This window comes from Bombus fervidus, chromosome 1, assembly GCF_041682495.2.
Source record: "Bombus fervidus isolate BK054 chromosome 1, iyBomFerv1, whole genome shotgun sequence".
Classification (NCBI taxonomy): domain Eukaryota; kingdom Metazoa; phylum Arthropoda; class Insecta; order Hymenoptera; family Apidae; genus Bombus; species Bombus fervidus.
This window is the reverse complement of record NC_091517.1, coordinates 24319902-24339932: the sequence shown is the minus strand read 5'-3', so window position 1 is coordinate 24339932 and position 20031 is coordinate 24319902. Positions and strand designations below refer to the sequence as shown.

General features: G+C 36.0%; 1 protein-coding gene across 1 annotated transcript in view; it reads left to right on the top strand.

Moving 5' to 3' along the window:
* The window catches only part of Slo2 (slowpoke 2), a 183071-nt gene extending 165692 nt beyond the window's left edge, over positions 1 to 17379 (top strand). Inside the window, exons 9-24 of the mRNA XM_072022537.1 lie at positions 215 to 379; positions 646 to 866; positions 1074 to 1271; positions 1400 to 1626; positions 1851 to 2372; positions 4561 to 4722; positions 5258 to 5411; positions 7447 to 7455; positions 10011 to 10116; positions 10188 to 10315; positions 10508 to 10759; positions 11077 to 11188; positions 12069 to 12254; positions 12943 to 13074; positions 14260 to 14373; positions 15192 to 17379. Coding sequence (XP_071878638.1) covers positions 215 to 379; positions 646 to 866; positions 1074 to 1271; positions 1400 to 1626; positions 1851 to 2372; positions 4561 to 4722; positions 5258 to 5411; positions 7447 to 7455; positions 10011 to 10116; positions 10188 to 10315; positions 10508 to 10759; positions 11077 to 11188; positions 12069 to 12254; positions 12943 to 13074; positions 14260 to 14373; positions 15192 to 16085 — 3582 coding nt within the window. The 3' untranslated portion in view covers positions 16086 to 17379. The remainder of the gene's footprint in view (positions 1 to 214; positions 380 to 645; positions 867 to 1073; positions 1272 to 1399; positions 1627 to 1850; positions 2373 to 4560; positions 4723 to 5257; positions 5412 to 7446; positions 7456 to 10010; positions 10117 to 10187; positions 10316 to 10507; positions 10760 to 11076; positions 11189 to 12068; positions 12255 to 12942; positions 13075 to 14259; positions 14374 to 15191) is intronic.
* Positions 17380 to 20031: the final 2652 nt, after the last annotated feature.

Genomic DNA, 20031 nt, shown 5'->3' with positions numbered 1-20031 from the left:
TTTATAAAACGAAAGAAACTTTTCGGACGATCTAATAATTTGCTACATTCTGCAACTCTAGAAGTATCTTCGAAATTTACTTTTTATCACAATAAAAGTTGTCCTTGCATTTTACTCGAAAAAATAGGGAATACGATTATTCTACAATAATTATAGTCAGCCAGTTAATAAATGGCAAATAGGTGTGTAGTGACATCCGAAATTTCTCTAACAGTTTGAGCAGTTAGCTTTCACGTGGATGGAAAGACAAAAACTAGGTGGCTCGTATTCCTCGCACAGAGCGCAAAGCGAGAAACACGTGGTGGTATGTAGTACAACGCTGCAAGCCGACACCATCATGGATTTTCTAAATGAATTTTACGCCCATCCCCTTCTACAGGTGAGAAATTCGATCGTGTAATTACTCTTGGCCGATTTAATTCCCTTCCCGATTTTCTTCTCCATTTTCCTCTGTTCTACTGACATAGTACGCTTTCAAATTTACAAATTCCATTTTAACAATTATAATTCGTTGCTTTATCATTAAAGTAATTAAAGTAAAATTTAAATCAACATCTTAATAATATCAACACTTCGTGCGTAATTATAACGCTTAGAGTTTCAGTATATTGTTGACGAAAGTTTCATGAATTTAATTATAATTAGGACTACTACGTTGTATTATTGTCACCTATGGAGCTGGATACCACGATGAGAATGATTCTACAAGTGCCCATTTGGGCGCAAAGGGTAATCTATATTCAAGGATCGTGTTTGAAAGATAGTGATCTTACCAGGGCGAGAATGAACGAGGCCGAAGCCTGCTTCGTTCTTGCTGCAAGAAATTACGCTGACAAAACCGCTGCTGACGAGCACACGATACTCAGGTCAGTTCCGTTTGAAGAATTGAAACGAAAAAAGAAAAGTCGTACGCGAAACATTGATAAATTATTCACTTATCGAACTATTAATTTTTAACAATTCTATACACACGAAGAAAATGTGGATAACATGTCATATAATATACAATAACTTTTCCCGTTGACTGAGAATAAAGAAGAATGTCTTATGGATATTTCGATGATCGGCAACAGGTCGTGGGCAGTGAAGGATTTTGCACCAAACGTTCCTCAGTACGTACAAATCTTCCGTCCGGAGAACAAACTTCACGTGAAGTTCGCGGAACACGTGGTGTGCGAAGACGAATTCAAGTACGCCCTTTTGGCGAATAATTGCACGTGCCCTGGTGCTTCAACCTTGGTTACTCTTCTACTGCACACTTCCAGAGGACAGTAAGTATAAAAGCGAATTTTTCCGTTGAAAGAATTACACAGAAATCAATCAAATAGTGTTTCGTCATGGTAAGTTATTAATTATAATTTATTGGAAGAAAATGATCGGTCTGTCCATGATTTTTTAGAGAGGGACAGCAATCGCAAGAAGAGTGGCACAGGCTGTACGGTAAATGTTCCGGAAACGAGATTTATCACATTATTCTCGGAGATTCTCGATTTTTCGGCGAGTACGAGGGTAAATCCTTCACTTACGCGTCCTTTCACAGTCATCGGAAATACGGGGTGGCATTAGTCGCGGTCCGCCCAGCCGAACTTCCGGAATTTTACGAAGATACCATCCTTTTAAATCCTGGTAACTTTCAAATATCGTATAATTTATATTCTCGCTCTTATACGTATTCTCACACTCAAAATCAAGAACCACGTAAATAACAACTAGCCCTAACATATCACACTGAAAGACGTATTTTTCCCCCAAAAAACGTATGCAATTTTTTATTTAATTTCTTAACTATCAGAATCTACCATCGATCGAGGTTCTAAAAAATTATCTAACTCGTTTCAATGTATCGCAAGGTCCGCGACACATAATGAAGAAAACGGACACCTGTTACTATATGAGCATTACAAAGGAGGAGAATTCGGCGTTCGTGGTGGCGAACAACCAAACTGGAACCGTGGCCGAGGGTACGCAAGTGGTCGTGGAGACGAAGACCGATGGGACCGGAAACATGAACAGTAATTCGGCCAGCAACACAACAACGAACAACACCACTACCACGATGAACTCTGGCACAGGGGCAGGCACTACAACGACTACGACGACGACGATCTCTACCAGCTGCACGATCGCCGGTGGTGATGGGAACGGTACTGCAAACAAGCCCGGTGCCAACGAGCACCATCGTTATTCCAACAGTTGTAACAATACGCTGAACGAAACAGCTTGCTGCAGACAGGAGACGACCTGCACGGGGCCCCGTGGACAGAACGTACACGGTACACAGGCACACAGGGCCCCACAGGTTATTTTGCAGGTCCTCCCTAGCACGCCCACACCACTCGAACACCACAACATACTCGCATCCAATGTCCACCGTGAGTGTCGCATGCGCTTGCCCTTATCTTCTTTTCTTTTATCTTACTCTCTTTTTGGTATTGGTTCTCGTTGTTGTTCATTTCGTCTTTTTCATCTGATTTTGGCGATACGATTCATAGCTGTACTTTGATGTATCCGTTTTCCCTTCTTTTATATCGGTGGACAATTTAATCTTACGCAAGGATATTTGGGCATTTTTATACGTTATCGGAAGAAAGCTCGAAGGGCAGGATGAAGTTAGTACGATCGTTAATGAATTATCGTTGTGAGAAAGATGAGAAGAGTATCTATGATATTAATGGCAAATGGTAATGTTTCATTTATTTCGCGTTATGCGGTAGAAATAATGAAGAATGATACAGTGGATATGATTCTAACGATGCCTCTGCATATTGGCATTTATAAATAATTAATTTGTCAAAGAATATAGTTTAATATAACTTAGATAGATATAAATTTATGATAACTGTTGAATACATTTTTCCACAGAATTAAATGATAATGTTTTCGAAGCTTCTTACAGTTAATTCCATAACTAATTTTTATTCAATAAATATTCCCTAAATCTAATACTTTCTCAAACTATATCTATCTAACTTCGTCGTTTCATACAGCTCCACTTACAATGATATATTTTATACCATAACGTTACAATATAAAAGATCTGGATACATTATACTTGATAAATTAATGTTATCAAATTTTCTGTGGGTAATATATTTACGTGTTAGAGACAGACATTCGTTAAATGTATTTTACGGTGGATACCTTTTAGAGAAATATGGCGTCAGTTTTTTATACTTGCATAGTTAGAATAATTGGTACACTTATGTTCTTCGTATCATTTATAAAAAAGATTTATGAAAAAATATGTTGTATAAATTTCAACAGAACGATAAATCGATCGACGTAGTATAATAATGTAAGATTGATCAGGGTTTCATACGTACCAAATGAATAATACATATATTAAACGCAAATGTTATGAATTTATGCTGCATTAGACTTTAATATGTTAATTATGTTGGTACTGATCTCTCTCATTAATTACCATTTCTGTCGCAGTGTAACTAATTTACAGTTCTGCATGCAGTAGATTGGAACGTATAAAAGCAGATAGAAAGTTAATATGTATGAAATTATAAATGACTACTTTACAGCATTAATTGCTAAATTACTTTCTTCCTTTTAAATAAATATTTCCTTGTTCTATCTATAAAGATATTTTTATTTTCTTAACTCAGTTTGCTTGTACTAACCGTTTAAATTATATTGTTGATAAGAATAACAAATAAACATCTAAGCTTAGTAGCATGGCTTTATAACTTAATGCAATGTTTTTGCATTATGTAAATGTTCTTTTCTCTCGTGACTTGTAGATGCATGTTACTATATAAAAAAAATATGCATGCATAGAATTGAAATTTATGTATAAGAGTTTTTACTCCGAATATAATCCGACTCGAATTAACAACACTGACACATTTTATGTAATTCCTTTATTTCAAACTATGGTGGATATTAAAATACAAAAATATTTTTAATGCTTAACATCAAATAATAATAAAATCTTCTATGTGATCTGCTATGTGATTAAAATATAGACGAACGATTTCCTGCTTTCTTTTCTTTTCTTCAATTCAGAACGTTCGCGTTATTTTAATCACTAATAAATGGACTCCCCATAAACATACATACCACAAAACAGCGTTGAAAGTTACAAGAGCGAAGTGTTCAGCTTGCAAATAATAATCTCCGATCAAAATAAAACAATTACCACTATTACTTTGCATTATAGTAGAATTACTAGATACGTAGAAAAATTCTAACTGAAGATATATAACATCTTAATTTATTTTTCAATATCACTTATCAAATTGAACAGATATTAAGGAGAAAGAGATATTGAATGAAACGTATCGTAATTAATTGGCGATAAAAGAATAAAATATACACAGAAAATGTAAACTATTGAAAATAGGCGAACAACAGTACACAGTTTTGAAAATTCTTTAATTTACACATAAACTAATATTTCTTCATGAAGTGTTTTAGAGAATACTTTTTATACTCCTCCTTTCATCAGTCATGATGAACGGACTGTATTTCTATTTTTATTAGAAACTTTTTCATATTTTTAGGAGACGTGTGTAAATAATTATTAATAACAGACCTCTAATTTTATAGCAACCTATTTAGACCCAGGAGGATTTGGAGATTCGCGACAGTGTTTGAAAGACGGAGGATCTTCGCCGCAGACACCGATAACCGGAAATCATTTGGACGTTCCACGATCCTTGGATCCGAATCCCAATCTGCTGAGTCCCGAAATTCTCACACAAAGAAGAGGTAAATTAATAATTAAATCAATATTATTCCGCATATCATTCCGTTAAAATCTGTAAATTCATGTACAAAGACAGATACGGAAATATGGAAGTAGTATAAGTCAACCATTACAGGTACAGGAGAAGAATTTTGCAATTTTTGAAGGAAACGCATGATGTGTGTCAATTAATACATTTTTAAGCGATTACTATTTGATGTCCAGAGTACTAGTGCAATAAATCATTTATTATAACATGTATTTGATAAATAATGTTTAAAATGGAATGATGGTGATTCTTCTTTTAATCGTTGCCAATCAACGTTTAATTTCCAGTGAAATACACTGAAACGTATAGTGGCAAAGTATAAAAACTGCTTGCTCGTAAATTCAACTAATTATATTACGAAAAGTATCGTGTATTTCTATCTGAAAATATTAGAAAGAGTCAGAATAATCGTCTAAACACAGTTGTACAAAATGAAAATAAAATGTAAAATACATAAAATTCTATAACATGTGAATTCCTATAAAAGAAATTACATCAAAACGTTGCAGGAAGTAGAAGACCGAGCATTTTACCAGTGCCGGACATGTTAACGAGCTCGACCTTGCATCTTCCCGGTCAAGAGTCTTTAGACCACGAAGGCGACGAGTCCGAGGACGAAATGGACGACGACGTACCTTGGAGATCGCCCAGCGAGAAAATAGCGTGAGTATGATCGACTCCTGATCGCAATTCATTTCATTTCTTTTTTACGTCCAAGGTTGGAAGGATCGAAGGTACAAGGTTTCCTAGCACATCTAATACGAACACGAAGAAACTGCCGGTCAAAGATTAGCGCTCGCTACAAATTTATAGATACGTTTATTAGATAGATGAGAAAGCTGGTTTCCTCTCTTTGACAAATCCTTTTGATCTATGTACTAAAGCACGATCGTGAAATCCTTTACGAGTGAAACGATCATGCACTATTTCGGGCACTTGCATGGCACAGTCTCTTGTGCATCGAACGTATTTTGTGTATAAATTTTTTCTACATATACACATATGCATATCTATATACTACATATTACTACCATATGTACTACATATTGGTATATGAATATATACTTATATTTGTTTATATATTTATACATATACCGGATGAATGTACCTTGTTTGTCATTGTTTTTATATTCTGAATATTGTACATTATACCTCTCGATATTAGTTTTTAGGAAGAACATACTGGCTACTTGAAATATTAGATTTTGCATTATACCACGTCAAACTATTTAGATTATTATTTAGCGTTATATATATATATGAGAATATTGCCGGTATTTTCTTTGCAACGCAATGAAGATACACTGTAGGATCGTACAGTCGATAAAATATTCATTTTTGATATCTCGTTTACGCACAATCGTTCGATTACAGACGTTCATATATTTTACCATTATTACAGACGTACAGTTTATTTATTTATTAATTTGTAAGATAATATAAATTAACGTGATTCGATTTTATTCAGTGATATATAGATTTCTTTGGTGAAACATTTTACAATTAAAGACATTTAAATATAGAAACTCGTGATATTCTCCATTAAATTGTGGTAATGAAGTAAACGTTCAAACATTTCTGAGACGAATCGTCTGTCGTTAAGGGTTAATCAAGTAAACGAAAATCTGTACTATCTTATCAGAGTTACTATCTATTATAGGAAACAACGTTTAGCAGTTACGCTGCAGAAACTATGCACCATGCTCATCTTGTTTCTGCACCCCTAGATGTTATTTCCTCTGATCGCCTATTCGACGTAACGTACCCATAACGTAACCCCATCAATTTCCTGTCTTATGATGATTTAGTAGCGTTCGAAGATCACAGGGGAGAACATGATGAGTACGTCCTTTTTTTATCTTTTCCTTTTAATAGAAATTTATGATTAAACGGGAAAATTTTAACGTCACACGATGGAAATAATCTGTCAGTTTCGAAAATGTAATTATTTTCAAATAGTTGATAAATCGATGCTTCCATATTACGACGAACAATATTTTGAAAATTTAAAAGGGGATGTGAAAACACGAAATCAAATAGAGCGAGAATCTTTCAATTTTAAAATTGCTTCCTCGTGAAACAGAAAAAATGTAACTCGTCGTGTTCTTCCTTGTAGTCTTTATTTTCAAAGATACAAAATCTATATTTTCTCTTCTTGCCATCTAGTATTTACCATTCGACACTTGTCCACACCTTCGTCACTTCCGTGCAAACACTTTCGAAATAAAGTTTCCATTCGATACAATACATAAAAAATTCGAAACGAAATTTGCTCGAATTGAAAAAAATTTTGATTTCGAACGACGGCAACGACGACGACGACGACGACGACGAAATTTCCATCTCGAAACGTGTAACGTCGAGCGATCTGAAAAGTTCGAATGTCACGGTGACAAGAGACAGACAGGGCGAATAAGGTAAAAGTTTTGGAGCACGAGAGATCGTTGTCAAGCGAAACCTGTCATTCAACATCCTAAAATACAATTAAACGCAAGTTTACGTTGATGGTCGGTCTGTCCTGTATGAATGTCTCTCGATGCCTGTGCCGCACTAATCGACCGTCGATGGTATTGAATCGCTGCTCGATGCTGTCCTGCCTGACACCCTATATGATATGTCCTCATGGATGTTTTCGATGTCTTCCTTCTTGCATCGTCTTTATGCACTGCCGTCTTCACGCACGACCTTTGCCCAGCAGTTTCAAAGGGTGAGTTCACGTTTTTATGCTTTCGTACAAACTATCCTCGCGTCGCGTCGCGTCGAGGGAACGTTCAGAACGAAAACGTCGAATCGTTTCGATATGTTTCGTTTCTATTGCAAAGTAACGATCGAAGTTACATTTGGTTCCTATAAAATGACTGTTCTCCAAATTTAACTTAGATTTACAAATTTAAGAGAAAAGAATTCTCCGATTAAAAATTACGTCAATTTAAATATAAAATTGACAATAATCTTCTATGAAGTAGATTTTTCCTTTATAAAGGGTTTCGTGTATATGTGTGCAATATTTTGGTAATTGAAATCAACGCTTTGTCTTACTCCTAAGGATTATAAAATCCTCTGTTCCTTTTCTTTTTTCTTCCTCTTTCTTAATTAATACTTTGCGTCGGTCACGTTATTAATAGAAAAAAAACTGTTTTTATTTCGAAACGTTCCCTCGCTTATTACCTATCATAATATTATGTATGGAGAAAAGGGAAGCGTGAATTAGTTCATGCTCCTAAAAGATTGATTAGCCAGACACTTTCCGCAGCATGCATATTTCAGCGGAAGTTGTGGCGCGTGATCGCGAGACACACGCGAAGAAAATGGGTGAAGGAAGTTGATAAAGAGGTCGCGGTAGATACGCAGCTTCGGAATTTATTAACTGATTCGAGCAAACTTTAGTCATCTACATCGTGCATCGAGGTTCGCTGTTTAATACGGCTCGTTGAATCGTTTGCAATGGAACGAGCTCTGAAATTGAAGTTATTCTGATACGAAACACGCGGCATTGCAAGGTGAATGAAGTTACGAAAATGTTGCACGTAGCCGAAATGAACTTTCCATCAGGTCGGATCGATCGGTTTTCAAGGTATTCGTGTAGCACGAAGTGAATTTATTAGATAAATAATTGTAATTCGCAACACTGCTTCGTACAGCTTCCGTAGAAATTATTGAAATTTTGCAGTTTTCGACGATACTTTTTACGCAACGTATTAAAAAGAAATTTTTTACTATGTTTAAAATTGCCAGGATATGTAACGCGATTAAAAGAGAAAAGGAAACGAATAAAAATAAAAGAGGGGTAACGCGTAACAGTCACGAAATTGTTACGATGCATCCTTTAAAGTTGTACCGACCCGGATGGATGAAATTCCCATAGAAACGAATAATATAGAGATACCAAGCGTATTTTCCATTTAAACTTTGACAATTTATACATTCCACTCGAATATGTACGAACAACCGCGGTGCTTTATGCTTATCCCAGGCATAAATATAATTGTTCATATTCATAATTTTAATTTTCATTTACCACGTTGATCACTATAAACTAGTATTTGCTTGGTATAAGCATAAATATTATAGAACGTGTATTACTCGGTATTTTTCATATGCAAATCGATCATTAGATAGCTCTAAACGCATTAAGATGTTATTACACGTGACTTCTTTAGTCACGCACATATTATTTAAACGTGAGTTGTAAAGATGGCATGATTAATTTACCTATTTTGAGAATTCTTTTCTCCTCGCGATATCATCATTAATTTATCCTTGTATAATGTAGTCGGATCTTGTATATCTATTGCGTATAAAGTTGTAGACGTGTTTATTGAAATTTCAAAAAATCATACGACAACTAAATGTGTATATAAATAGTTCGAGGTAAAATGATTTTCATACCGTTTCATATTTATAGACAATAATAAGAAATATTTTGATACACTAACGCGTATTAGTTTTATCTATAAATAATTGAGAATGATTTTATGTGAAATAGATGCAACAAAAATAGCAGAATGATGGAAAATATTAGTTTCTGCATAATGCATGTATGTATGTAGATCACGCGCAAAAAATCTTATCTGACAGTCTTGTAATTTAAATAACTTAACATTTAAATTGAAAATGATGCAGTTATTTGTTTTCAAATAATTTGTAAAATCAGTTTTCGAAAGTAGCTCAATATTCGGTATACAACTCTTGCTGTAATACCCTTATTTTATTTAAAAATTGTACACGTTTTTATTATTTTGATCATTTTACACATTCGCACATGCTTGTCACGTTGTACACGTCAACGGTATAACATCACATTTGATCACTGTATCGATATAATTAGTACGATACACGTTGCATTTGAAACCTGCGAATCGTGTAAAAATACATTTTCTTCGTTTCAGTTTATAATAATTCATGTCGAAGATAGTTTAAATATGATTTAAAAATAAAACAATTGAAAAGAGCATTAAAAGAATATTCTTATAGATGTTAATCAGTTGCAATTTTTTTTATCATATTATTAGAGAAAAAATGTATATTATATATTAAAAATTGTATAGTTTTTAATATATGTAAAAAAATGGTTTCGATTATAAATATCAGGCAGCAAGTGTTCTTCGTGCTTTATATTTCAATGTGACAAAAGATTCCAAACAGAAGGTACAAAATGTCTTTTCATGCATTCGAAAGCTCCCACCTGCTTACAAAGTTAAATGCAATGCATACTGTGTATGAATTATACAACAATTTAATACAACGTCGATGTGATTATAGGATCGTTAAAGGATTTCCACCTGTTTCACCCTTCATAGGGGTCTCGCCAACTTTATGTTATTTGCTGAAAGAAAAGAAACCACTCTGTTGTCTTCAGCTTGCACAGGTGAATATTTGATAGACTTGCAAAGTGAATGCTGATCTCAAATTATAATTGCAAATGTTCTTGGTTGTTAGGTGTGCCAACATTGTAGCTACAGAAACGCGAAAGAGTACAATTGGCAGAATAAGACGATAATCTTGGCAGCTGATTACGCTAGTAATGGGATCTATAACTTCATAATTCCTTTAAGGGCTCATTTTAGGTATCCTGAAAAAATGATATATGCAACTTATCTATAGTGTATACTTTGTACTATCATTCAAAAGCCTCTACTTTACAAAATGTCTATACTTCGAAACTATTCTAATCTATCCTTACTGGAAATTAAATTTCGAAATAAAAGAATATTTGAGTGTAGAAAAATTGCATAATGCTGATCAATGGTCTGTGTTAGGTCAAAAACTTCGCTGAACCCAATCATTCTTCTGCTGGAACGGATACCGGAAATTGCGTTCCTCGATGCGGTGTCTTACTTTCCTTTGGTGTACTGGATGCGAGGTACCATCGATTGTTTGGACGATCTTCTTCGAGCTGGTATCACTCTAGCGGAAAATGTGGTCGTCGTAAACAAGGAACTTAGTAATTCCGCAGAAGAAGACACTTTGGCTGACTGCAATACCATCGTCGCGGTTCAGACGATGTTTAAGTAAGCGTTTGGAAATTTCTCACAAATAACTATTACACTAAACCATGAAAATTACGTGTAAAATGTCGAGAATGTTCGATTAATACACGTACTATTTTATATTTTATGGGTATATATTGCTTGATAAATATATAAATATGTTTAAACTTAGTATTTATACTTGATATTTTAGTATATTATTTTGAATAAGTTCCAAGTTTATTCTATTTTTGTCTCATTTTCATTTCAATTTAATTCCTTTACAATTACATTATGTGACGAATATATATATATATATACAAATATATTTACTGAAAGCATTATTCGTGAATTTTCAGATTCTTTCCTAGCATAAAAAGCATAACGGAGCTCTCGCAATCGAGTAATATGCGTTTCATGCAATTCAGGGCACACGACAAGTACGCTCTTCATCTCAGTAAAATGGAAAAGGTATTTCTCCCTATTGTTTTAAATGATAATTTTTAGAAGCGCTCAAGCAATTCGTAATTAATAGCAGACTTTGATCTTTCAATGATAATTAATCCACTGATTATTAAATTAAACAATAATTTATGCTTATTTGTATGTCGCGTGAAAAAATTCAAATATCATCGAATAAAGAAGGAAGTAATAAAATTATTTTAACGTTAAATATAGAAGTAACAATTTGCATTCAAGTTTACTCTACTTTATTAGTAAGTAACCTACTGCAGAGATTTCTTAATTAAGTAACTAATCACCAATGAGGCTTGATAATACGTAAAATTTGTTATCGTAGATTATCTCGTATTTCCTTACAACGCTACTTGCCTTTAGTGTTTATAAGCACGTATACTTGACCTTTACTTAGTTACCTTATCCGTATAAAGGAAATTTTATTACATTACAAACACGAGACGAGTGAACATATCTTCTATCGTAGAAAAGCAATCAACTTGGAAACCTCTTCAGTACCTGGAGTTAACGATGATAGTATCATGTTATGATATAGATTTGCTTGCATCTTAGTATATTGTAAGGGTTAAAATAATTTTGTTCTTGAAAACTTCAGAACATCTTATTTTATCTCGCTTTAATCCTTTCGTCCTTTGACAAATTGTTAATGAATTAAGTGGCAAAGCTCGTCTTAAACTTTAGTGCATCATGCATTTTTTGCAAACACATCAGAAAGATAAGACAAATATGTTTCTATAACACTTTCTCATAATTAAAAAAAAAAAAAAAAATTGAATTCTCAAAGGTGAAATAATTTTCTGTGTAGCATAAATATTAATGAAATTTTTAACTGCAATTAGGAGTATATTTCGAATCGTTTTAATTGTTTTAACAGAGAGAAAAGGAAAGAGGCTCGCACATATCTTATATGTTTCGATTGCCTTTTGCGGCTGGCAGTGTCTTCAGTGCTTCTATGTTGGATACGCTTCTCTATCAAGCATTTGTTAAAGATTATATGATAACGTTCGTGAGATTGCTGTTGGGTGTGGATCAAGCGCCAGGCTCTGGATTTTTAACATCGGTAAAGATTCGAAAATATTCTTTCACATCCTTCCTTTGTTTCTCGATCAAGTTCATCGCGAAAGTATCCGCTCACATTGAAAATCCACGATCGAGTACACTTTACATACATAACGTCATATATATATGTATAGAAAAATAGGAAATAAATGAAAATCTGTTTGTTTACAAATATTTATTAATTTTTTCTATACGATAATAATAGCCTAATAATTGAAAAATGAAAATTACGCATATACCGCAAAGTCATATTTTGAACGAGTATCTTAAAAAAAATCTACGCTCTATTTAGACCGACCAATTTCTATATTGCACATTTTTTCAAGACAAAAATGATCGAGGTTTAATTATTATCCGAGTAAAAACTTACTGGAAAAGTTTGGAAAGTGAAAGAGATACGAAGGAACGGTTGACCTCGTCGTCTTAATTGATGGTTTCATCGATCGAGCTAAAAAAACAGCACTTCTAACTCTATTAACGACACTTCCAACTCAATTACTTTACACTACATGTACATATTTTGCGATAATTCCACTTCCAATTAACCGCAACTACGCCCCTAATTAGACACATTTTCCAACTTAATCTAATTACTCGATCCCAAACTGTAATTAACTAATACATCTAAATTTCCAAGGGAGAAAGAAACTCCACCCCCTCAAATTGCTTCATTATCCGGTTAATTACAGATGAGAATTACGAAGGACGACATGTGGATCAGAACCTATGGTAGATTGTATCAAAAGCTGTGTTCGACTACTTGCGAAATTCCCATTGGTATTTACAGAACGCAAGACACCACAGTTTCAGACACGTCTCACGTGAGTAAAAAGATTATTCCTTCTCGATAGTGACAACTATAATTATAAGTGATTGGTTCGTGTACTATACATATTTATAAGGGCAGGAAACAACTTTTTGAATGGCAGCTGTGAGTAGCGCATGGTTGTAATCCCGCTCTATCTTATGCTCTGTATCTGTCCCGGTGTCAGCTCGTGCAGCGTTTTTTTTTTTTTTTTTAGAGATATCCGATCCCTTTCAATGAGAATCAAAGAAATGTAGGGCTCTTGCATCTTGTTGAAACGATGCTCGTAGCACGTCCTTCGATCCTGAACGTGTTCGTTTCTTTGAACCTGCATCGTGTTAGAAATATTATATATATTATTATTATTATAAATCGAAATGCTTCTTCCGTTGATAACGCGTTAATTCGACTATTGAGATTTGTTTTTAGTAAACTTTCCGCGCGTGCGTGTGTGTGTGTGTATGTACACGATCGCGCGAAACATCGAATAATATAGATATTTGTTCCATACCTACGTACAATGGCCTGCGAAGGTTGCAATTTGTTACTATTAGATATTAGTTTGTGGATAAAGTTCGGTATATCGTAATTGTCTAATTATATTAACAACTTTGAAGCAATTTGCGGTATTTATACGAATGGATTGTTACAACATACGTATGCTTCGGTTGCAATGAACATTTGAAAAGTGAAAAATAATTTGCGCTATGTAAAAATTATTCCCGAAAAGATAGATAGTTTGAAACAAAATAGATAACTTCTAACAACGTGTTCATATAGTTTCGAGCCTGTTCAACCTATTTTATTAATTCCACTTGAGGCTACCTTCTTTATTTCCCCGAGTACTTACAGTAGGTTCGAATCTACTTAAAAAGTACCGTTTCTTTTTTTCCAAATACTTGCAGAACTTTCGAATATACTGCGTTAATGTTCTTGCTTCTTTATCAAAAGACGTTTCGATTAAACCTGCGACTCGAGCCCTTCGCTTGTTACGGGCATCCTGTACGCTGCTTCCACGGAGGAAGCTTAACAGACAAAAGTCAATGAACGTACACGATACTAGCACAGTAGCCACCGATCATGTACATATGACAAAAGAAAACGAAATAAAACGAAAACTACGATCGAGCAGCGGCGTGCGTACGAAATCTCAACGGTGGGCTATCATTAGTAAGGGTAGAAATGCTTATCGTTTTGGCAGGGCGACTCAGACGCGGAGAGCGATGCCGGCGTCGGCGTGACGTACAAGGTGCGTCATTCGGCGGCAGCTTCGTGCCTTGCGAATTGCGCCACCCGCGACAAGGGTGCCTCAGCTGTGAGTACAGAGTCGACGTTGTCTGGTCGCCGTTTATTCTCTCGATCGATTTCTTCTATGTTGTATATTGTTCACCATACTATTTCTCTTTATATAATCCCCGTACGCCGCATCTCTATTTTCTCTGTTTACCCCTTTCTATCTATTCTATCACGTATACTACTTTCTCTATCGCTCCATTCTACGCCTTGGTTCTTCTTTCGCTGGTGTTAAAAAAAAAAAAAAAAAAAAGAAAAACCTCACCATATTGCAGAGCGCATGCCCAGTGTACCAAAGCAGTCAGTGGCTTCCGGCCTGTGAACGTTCAAGAACTCTCTGCTCGTCTTCACCGCCTACATTGACCTCTCGATCGACCATCGAGAGGACTCACACTTCAATTTTTTGATGATTGACCTTTTGACGTTGGATGGACGGTGATTGATAAACGTTTGGAAAATCGTTGAACTTGTTGCTAAATTATTCGGTTTAACTCTCTCGTTTTTATACGTGAGGTGATTCTCGAAGATGAAGCAATTACGGTAGAACTGCTATTGAATGAACTCTGTTCGACAGAACTATGAATCAATTCGTGAACACTATCGTGGCTTGAAAATTTCCTCGATACACCTCAATACGTGCTTTTTAAGTCAAGAAATCGATAGAATGAAATAAATGGAATTAAAGGATACAAGAGCGTCAACAAGTCGTCCAATTCGCCAATAATTTATCAATCAATGATCTATCCGAAAAAGCACTAACAATGTGTTATTCGTACGTTCTAAAAATATTCCGTCATTCCACAAATCGAAACTAAAATCCACGCATTTCTTTCAAAGCAGTACTCCGTAAGCCTCGGGGACGAGGCACGAGACAACCATGCCCAGCAGATCGAGAGAGCCGAGATCGCCAACTTGGTCCATTCCCGGATGGAGTCGTTGAACCTCCCAGTAGCCGATTACGACGACGTCTCCGAGAAGCGAAACAGCCTCTCTTACGTGATCATCAATCCCAGCTGCGATCTGAAGCTCGAGGAAGGTGACATCGTATACCTAGTTCGACCAAGTCCGTTCTCCGCGCAGAAGACTTTCGAACGACACAATTCGAGGAGGAAGAGCAACATCAGCTTCTGCTCGGCCCAACTGGTATCGCAAATGAGCGCAGCGGTGGCTTCGGCCGGTTTAGCAGGAGCTGGGGCAGGAAGTCGTCGAGGATCGGGAATCGGTTTGCCTAGAGCTCCTCCGTTGAGCACGACCAAATCGAATTCCTTGTCCTTACCAGACAGTCCGACGGTGGCTGGCGCTCTACGTGGTCGTTCCAATTCTCTGAGAGTGGTCGACGATATTCTGCTGAGACGTAGCAACTCGTTGAGACAAGGACTGACGATAAGTAGAAGAAAAAGCAGTTTAGAAGACATAGGTTTAGGTGCTCTGTCGCATCCCTCGAACCACAACCCGATTAAAATAGCGCTGAATGGATCCATTGGTCTGGAGGTAACTCCACCCGAGGAAGGTTCCCAGACAGCTATAGCTAGCAACACAGGAATCCTGGACGTGGGTCTGCCTTCTATGCCAGAGTTGACCGCTGCCCTGGGATCCAACATCGATCCTTGTCTAGGTGGATCTCTAGGTGGATTGTACGATCCTCCAAATCTTCAGGGGCCGTTAGGTTCACAGTCGCCGCAGATCCAAGGCGGTACGCAGGATCCTCAGTACATACAGGGGACGATCGTATGATATAACCTTATGTGGGGACGCAGGCTCTCCGGCATGGTGCGAAACAAATGGCTGTAGCGTTCCCACATGACACGTCAAGATCACTAGTTGGGATGTTGATTCTCAGCATCCCGATTGCCGACGATTTTGGTGGGATTAAATGGTGGTGACGATAACGATGAATTACGAGGCGGCCGGAGAGCAAAGGTGTTTCAGTGTCACAGAGGAGGATGACACACTGTGGTCGAACTTTTACGATCACGGTGAACAACTTAGACGAATTTTTTACTCCGTTCTACTTTGGTAGTTTGAGTTTAGCTTAGCGGCGATGATAGAACGAAGATAGTTGACTCGAACCATCGGGGACCTAAGCGTTGCGACGTCGTATAGTCGCGACCGTGATACACCGGAACGCTGATTCTTCGTTTTCTATATCTGGATGGAACTGGGCGTTAGTCGTTGTAACGTGACTCGTTTTAAGTAATTGTTACAGGCCATAATCGTAATTAGTCGAACAAATGATCTAATTACGTTTGTTCAAATGATAAATTATCGGTTGATCTCTGATAAACCTATCGACTTCTTCTCGTTCGATATATACGTAATTCTGATTTAGTGTTACAGAAAATTTCAAAGTTTAATACGAACTTTAAATTATTTAAATTAGCACGAATAAAATGAATCATACGTAGAAGCGTTATTCGATTGAAAATTTCGTTCGAACGATGCCCAGTTCAACCAACGTATGGTTGTTTCAACGAAGGTACGATACTATGTTAATACTAATTCTCTATTTGTAGATAGTGCGATCAGGCGTTTCGAGCAACCACAATTTGTTGCGAGTTTCGTTTTAAAAATCCATTGATATATCTCGTGGCGCGTGTAGTGGTCTATGTTCTTCAAACGTTTTGCTCTCTAGTCGACTCTAGCGTCCCGACCTCCGTGGATCCGATCGAAATTTTCAGCGATCCAAAACGACGACGAGTATATGCTAGATGAAGAAACTCGCGGTAACGCGTGCCAGAGGTCCAGTGACGCGATTAATCAATTCGAGAAATTATTAAAACGAAGAAGAAAAATGCTTGCGACGATGGACAAGATTTAACGACTCTATTGAAAATTGAATGAAATATTATTAATTGTATGGTTAAATATTTAAAACGGTATAATTCCTTTTTATTCGATAAGAAACTGAAACCTAAAAATTTATATCAGTACGAAATATATAAATTTAATTAAATATAAAATTATTTAGAGCATATGACACGCATGCAGATTAATCCGAAATTTATTTATCGACGTAAAAGCGTTGAAAACCTCTATCATTTTTTATCACTATTAACGTTCGAAACCAAGATAATTTTGATTTTTATAATTGTCTAATACAATAGTAAAATCTTTTAATATCTTCAACGATGACATACCATTTACTTTCGTAAACATTTTTGTACCTTTTGTAAGGTACTTTTGTACCTCGTATTTTGTACCTAATCATGAGTTCGTGAATACATAGTAAATTCTGAATTTGCTATCATTTTATCGGATAAAGAGAAATGACAAAACACGCGAATACACATTGACACGAATTTTTTCGACTAACGTAACAAGTATCAGCCATATGGTAAAGCGAACAGTTTATATCCGATAATATTTAGCGCTGAAGAAAATAAATTCTTGTCCTTCGTCACACGCGATATCCGACAGAAGTAGGTAAAAAGAAAGAAACGTTTCCCTAGTGTGCAAACCCCGATTCTTACGTAGAGTCACGTTCTCGGGGGTGAACGTGAGATAATTTTATACTAGAACCAATTTACGACAAGAGTATATCTTATAAATATGATTATAAATATAAATACATGACCATTTTAATCATATCATACGAGGAACTCAGAAAAACACCGATTGGTGGAGGATCGTTATACGTCTAGAGAAGATGAACAGGATAGGACCTGTAAGAGCGAGGAATTGAGAATAAAGCTTCGCGTTCGAATGAATCAAACTTGAAGGGACTTTAAGTCAAATGACACTGAATGAAAAAGGTATATATTTCGAGTCACGTAAATGACAAGTTCACGTTGGTAAAACGATTTTCAATGGTTTCAATTCGGATAAGAATCGAGCCAAAATTTGAACGAAGCTAAAAAATAAAATTCTTCGATTATAATGGTCCGTAAGTCTGGTTCCACGTTTGCGAAATAATCGAAATAATCGACTAATAAACGCAAAAGGTAATCGTCTAGTCGAAAATGTAGTTGCCATTCGATCGAACGAAGGTTACTCACTTTTATGCAAACGCGATCTTTACTTCTCTTCTTATGATCAGTTCGAAACAGGGCAATCCTCGTTGAAATCTTTTATCGAAGTCCTTCGAGTTTATAATGTTTAATCAGACGAATTGTTTGTTCTTAGCGATGAAAGAGAAACAAGATTCAAGAGAGAAAAAGAGAGTAAAGTTTCGACAATCCGTTTAATCAGTTAGGTGAATACGTAGCCGTCGTTAGTAACGACTTAATTGTATCTATATATTATATTTCTTGACTCGATCGTTTCTCGACCAATTTACACGTTTCTCCGACCAAACGTCATTTTATCGAGTACCTGCTTCGATGCTGCTTCCGCTACGCCAGGCCCGTTTTGTCCTTCGATTATCAGCGATCGGATTAGCTTCATCTTCTGGTTCTTAGTCGAAGAATATCGTCGATATACTATAATCCATCAATTTCGTATGTTACTCGAGTCCATCGAACTATATCGAAATACGAAACAATTTCCAAAAACGATCATTGTAAAAGGCCCAGCGTGGAGACTGTTTTCCGAGCACGAGCCCGATTAAAGCCAAACAAATTCTGCATTTTTCGTTATAGCGGATAAATGAAGCGAATCGATCGATCTCCCTGTCAATCCCTATAGTTCACATAATCATTATTCTATTTAGCCAAATATGCAAATGAATTTTCTGTAGCGATCAAATCGTTGATCCGGCCGCGAGCATTTTACACTCTCTTCGATATATTTCTCTGGCCCGTTTTCTCAGCCTCTTTGACTTTCTCTCGCTCATTAACTCTCTGTCTTTCTCACCTTGATCAGCGTAACGAAACCCGTCCCGTCTACGTACATCGACCATCCTCGTCGACGTTGATGGCTCGTAGAGTTTAGTACACAGTTTGTGACGCAGCCGTGGTATTTTTCAACGATGATTTTCTATGATCCAACGACGAAAGCACCGAAAACGTGTCTCTGGTTAATCCAGAGATCTGTACGTTATGCTCTGATTATGAAAACTCGACGCGAAGGATTCTACAAACGTTTAGTTTAATAAAAGTCAGAAAGCAACGTAGAGGTTCGAAAATTATAGCTGTAACGAATGAAAACTCGTGTATAAGCTTTTCAAAGTTCGAGGACATCGATGGATGTTGGATAAGCTCGTAGCACTCGTGATAAATATTCATACGAGGCAAGTTTTTATTTAATCTTCTGTAATGTGACGCGGTGGAATTCGGATTATCGCTGATTAATATCAATTAATGGAACACTCGATTAATCGAAAATTTAGAGACGGACTTTTGTAAGGGAAATTGAAAAAGAAGAAATAGAAGTTGAAGAAAATTGTTACGTTTTTATGCAAGTGATTCTTTTTCTCTGTTCGATATTAGATAATACTTGTGAAATAAATTCAGATTTTTTATAGAAGATTAAATAAGAACTAAATAGCTTCGTGTTAAGAAAACGAAATAGCAAAACGTGATGCACGAACACGATTGAAACAAAAGTTACGAAATTCCGACAGAAATCTTCTCGCAGGACAAGTTCCGGTGAATCTTGTATTTTTCGATACTAAAAGGATTCTGCTACCTATATCTATACCGACTCAACGACCGAATTGAAAACGAAAAAAAAAAAAAAAGACAACAATAAAAGCATAAAAAAATACGGGATATATTTAATAATAAAAGAAGAAAACGTAATC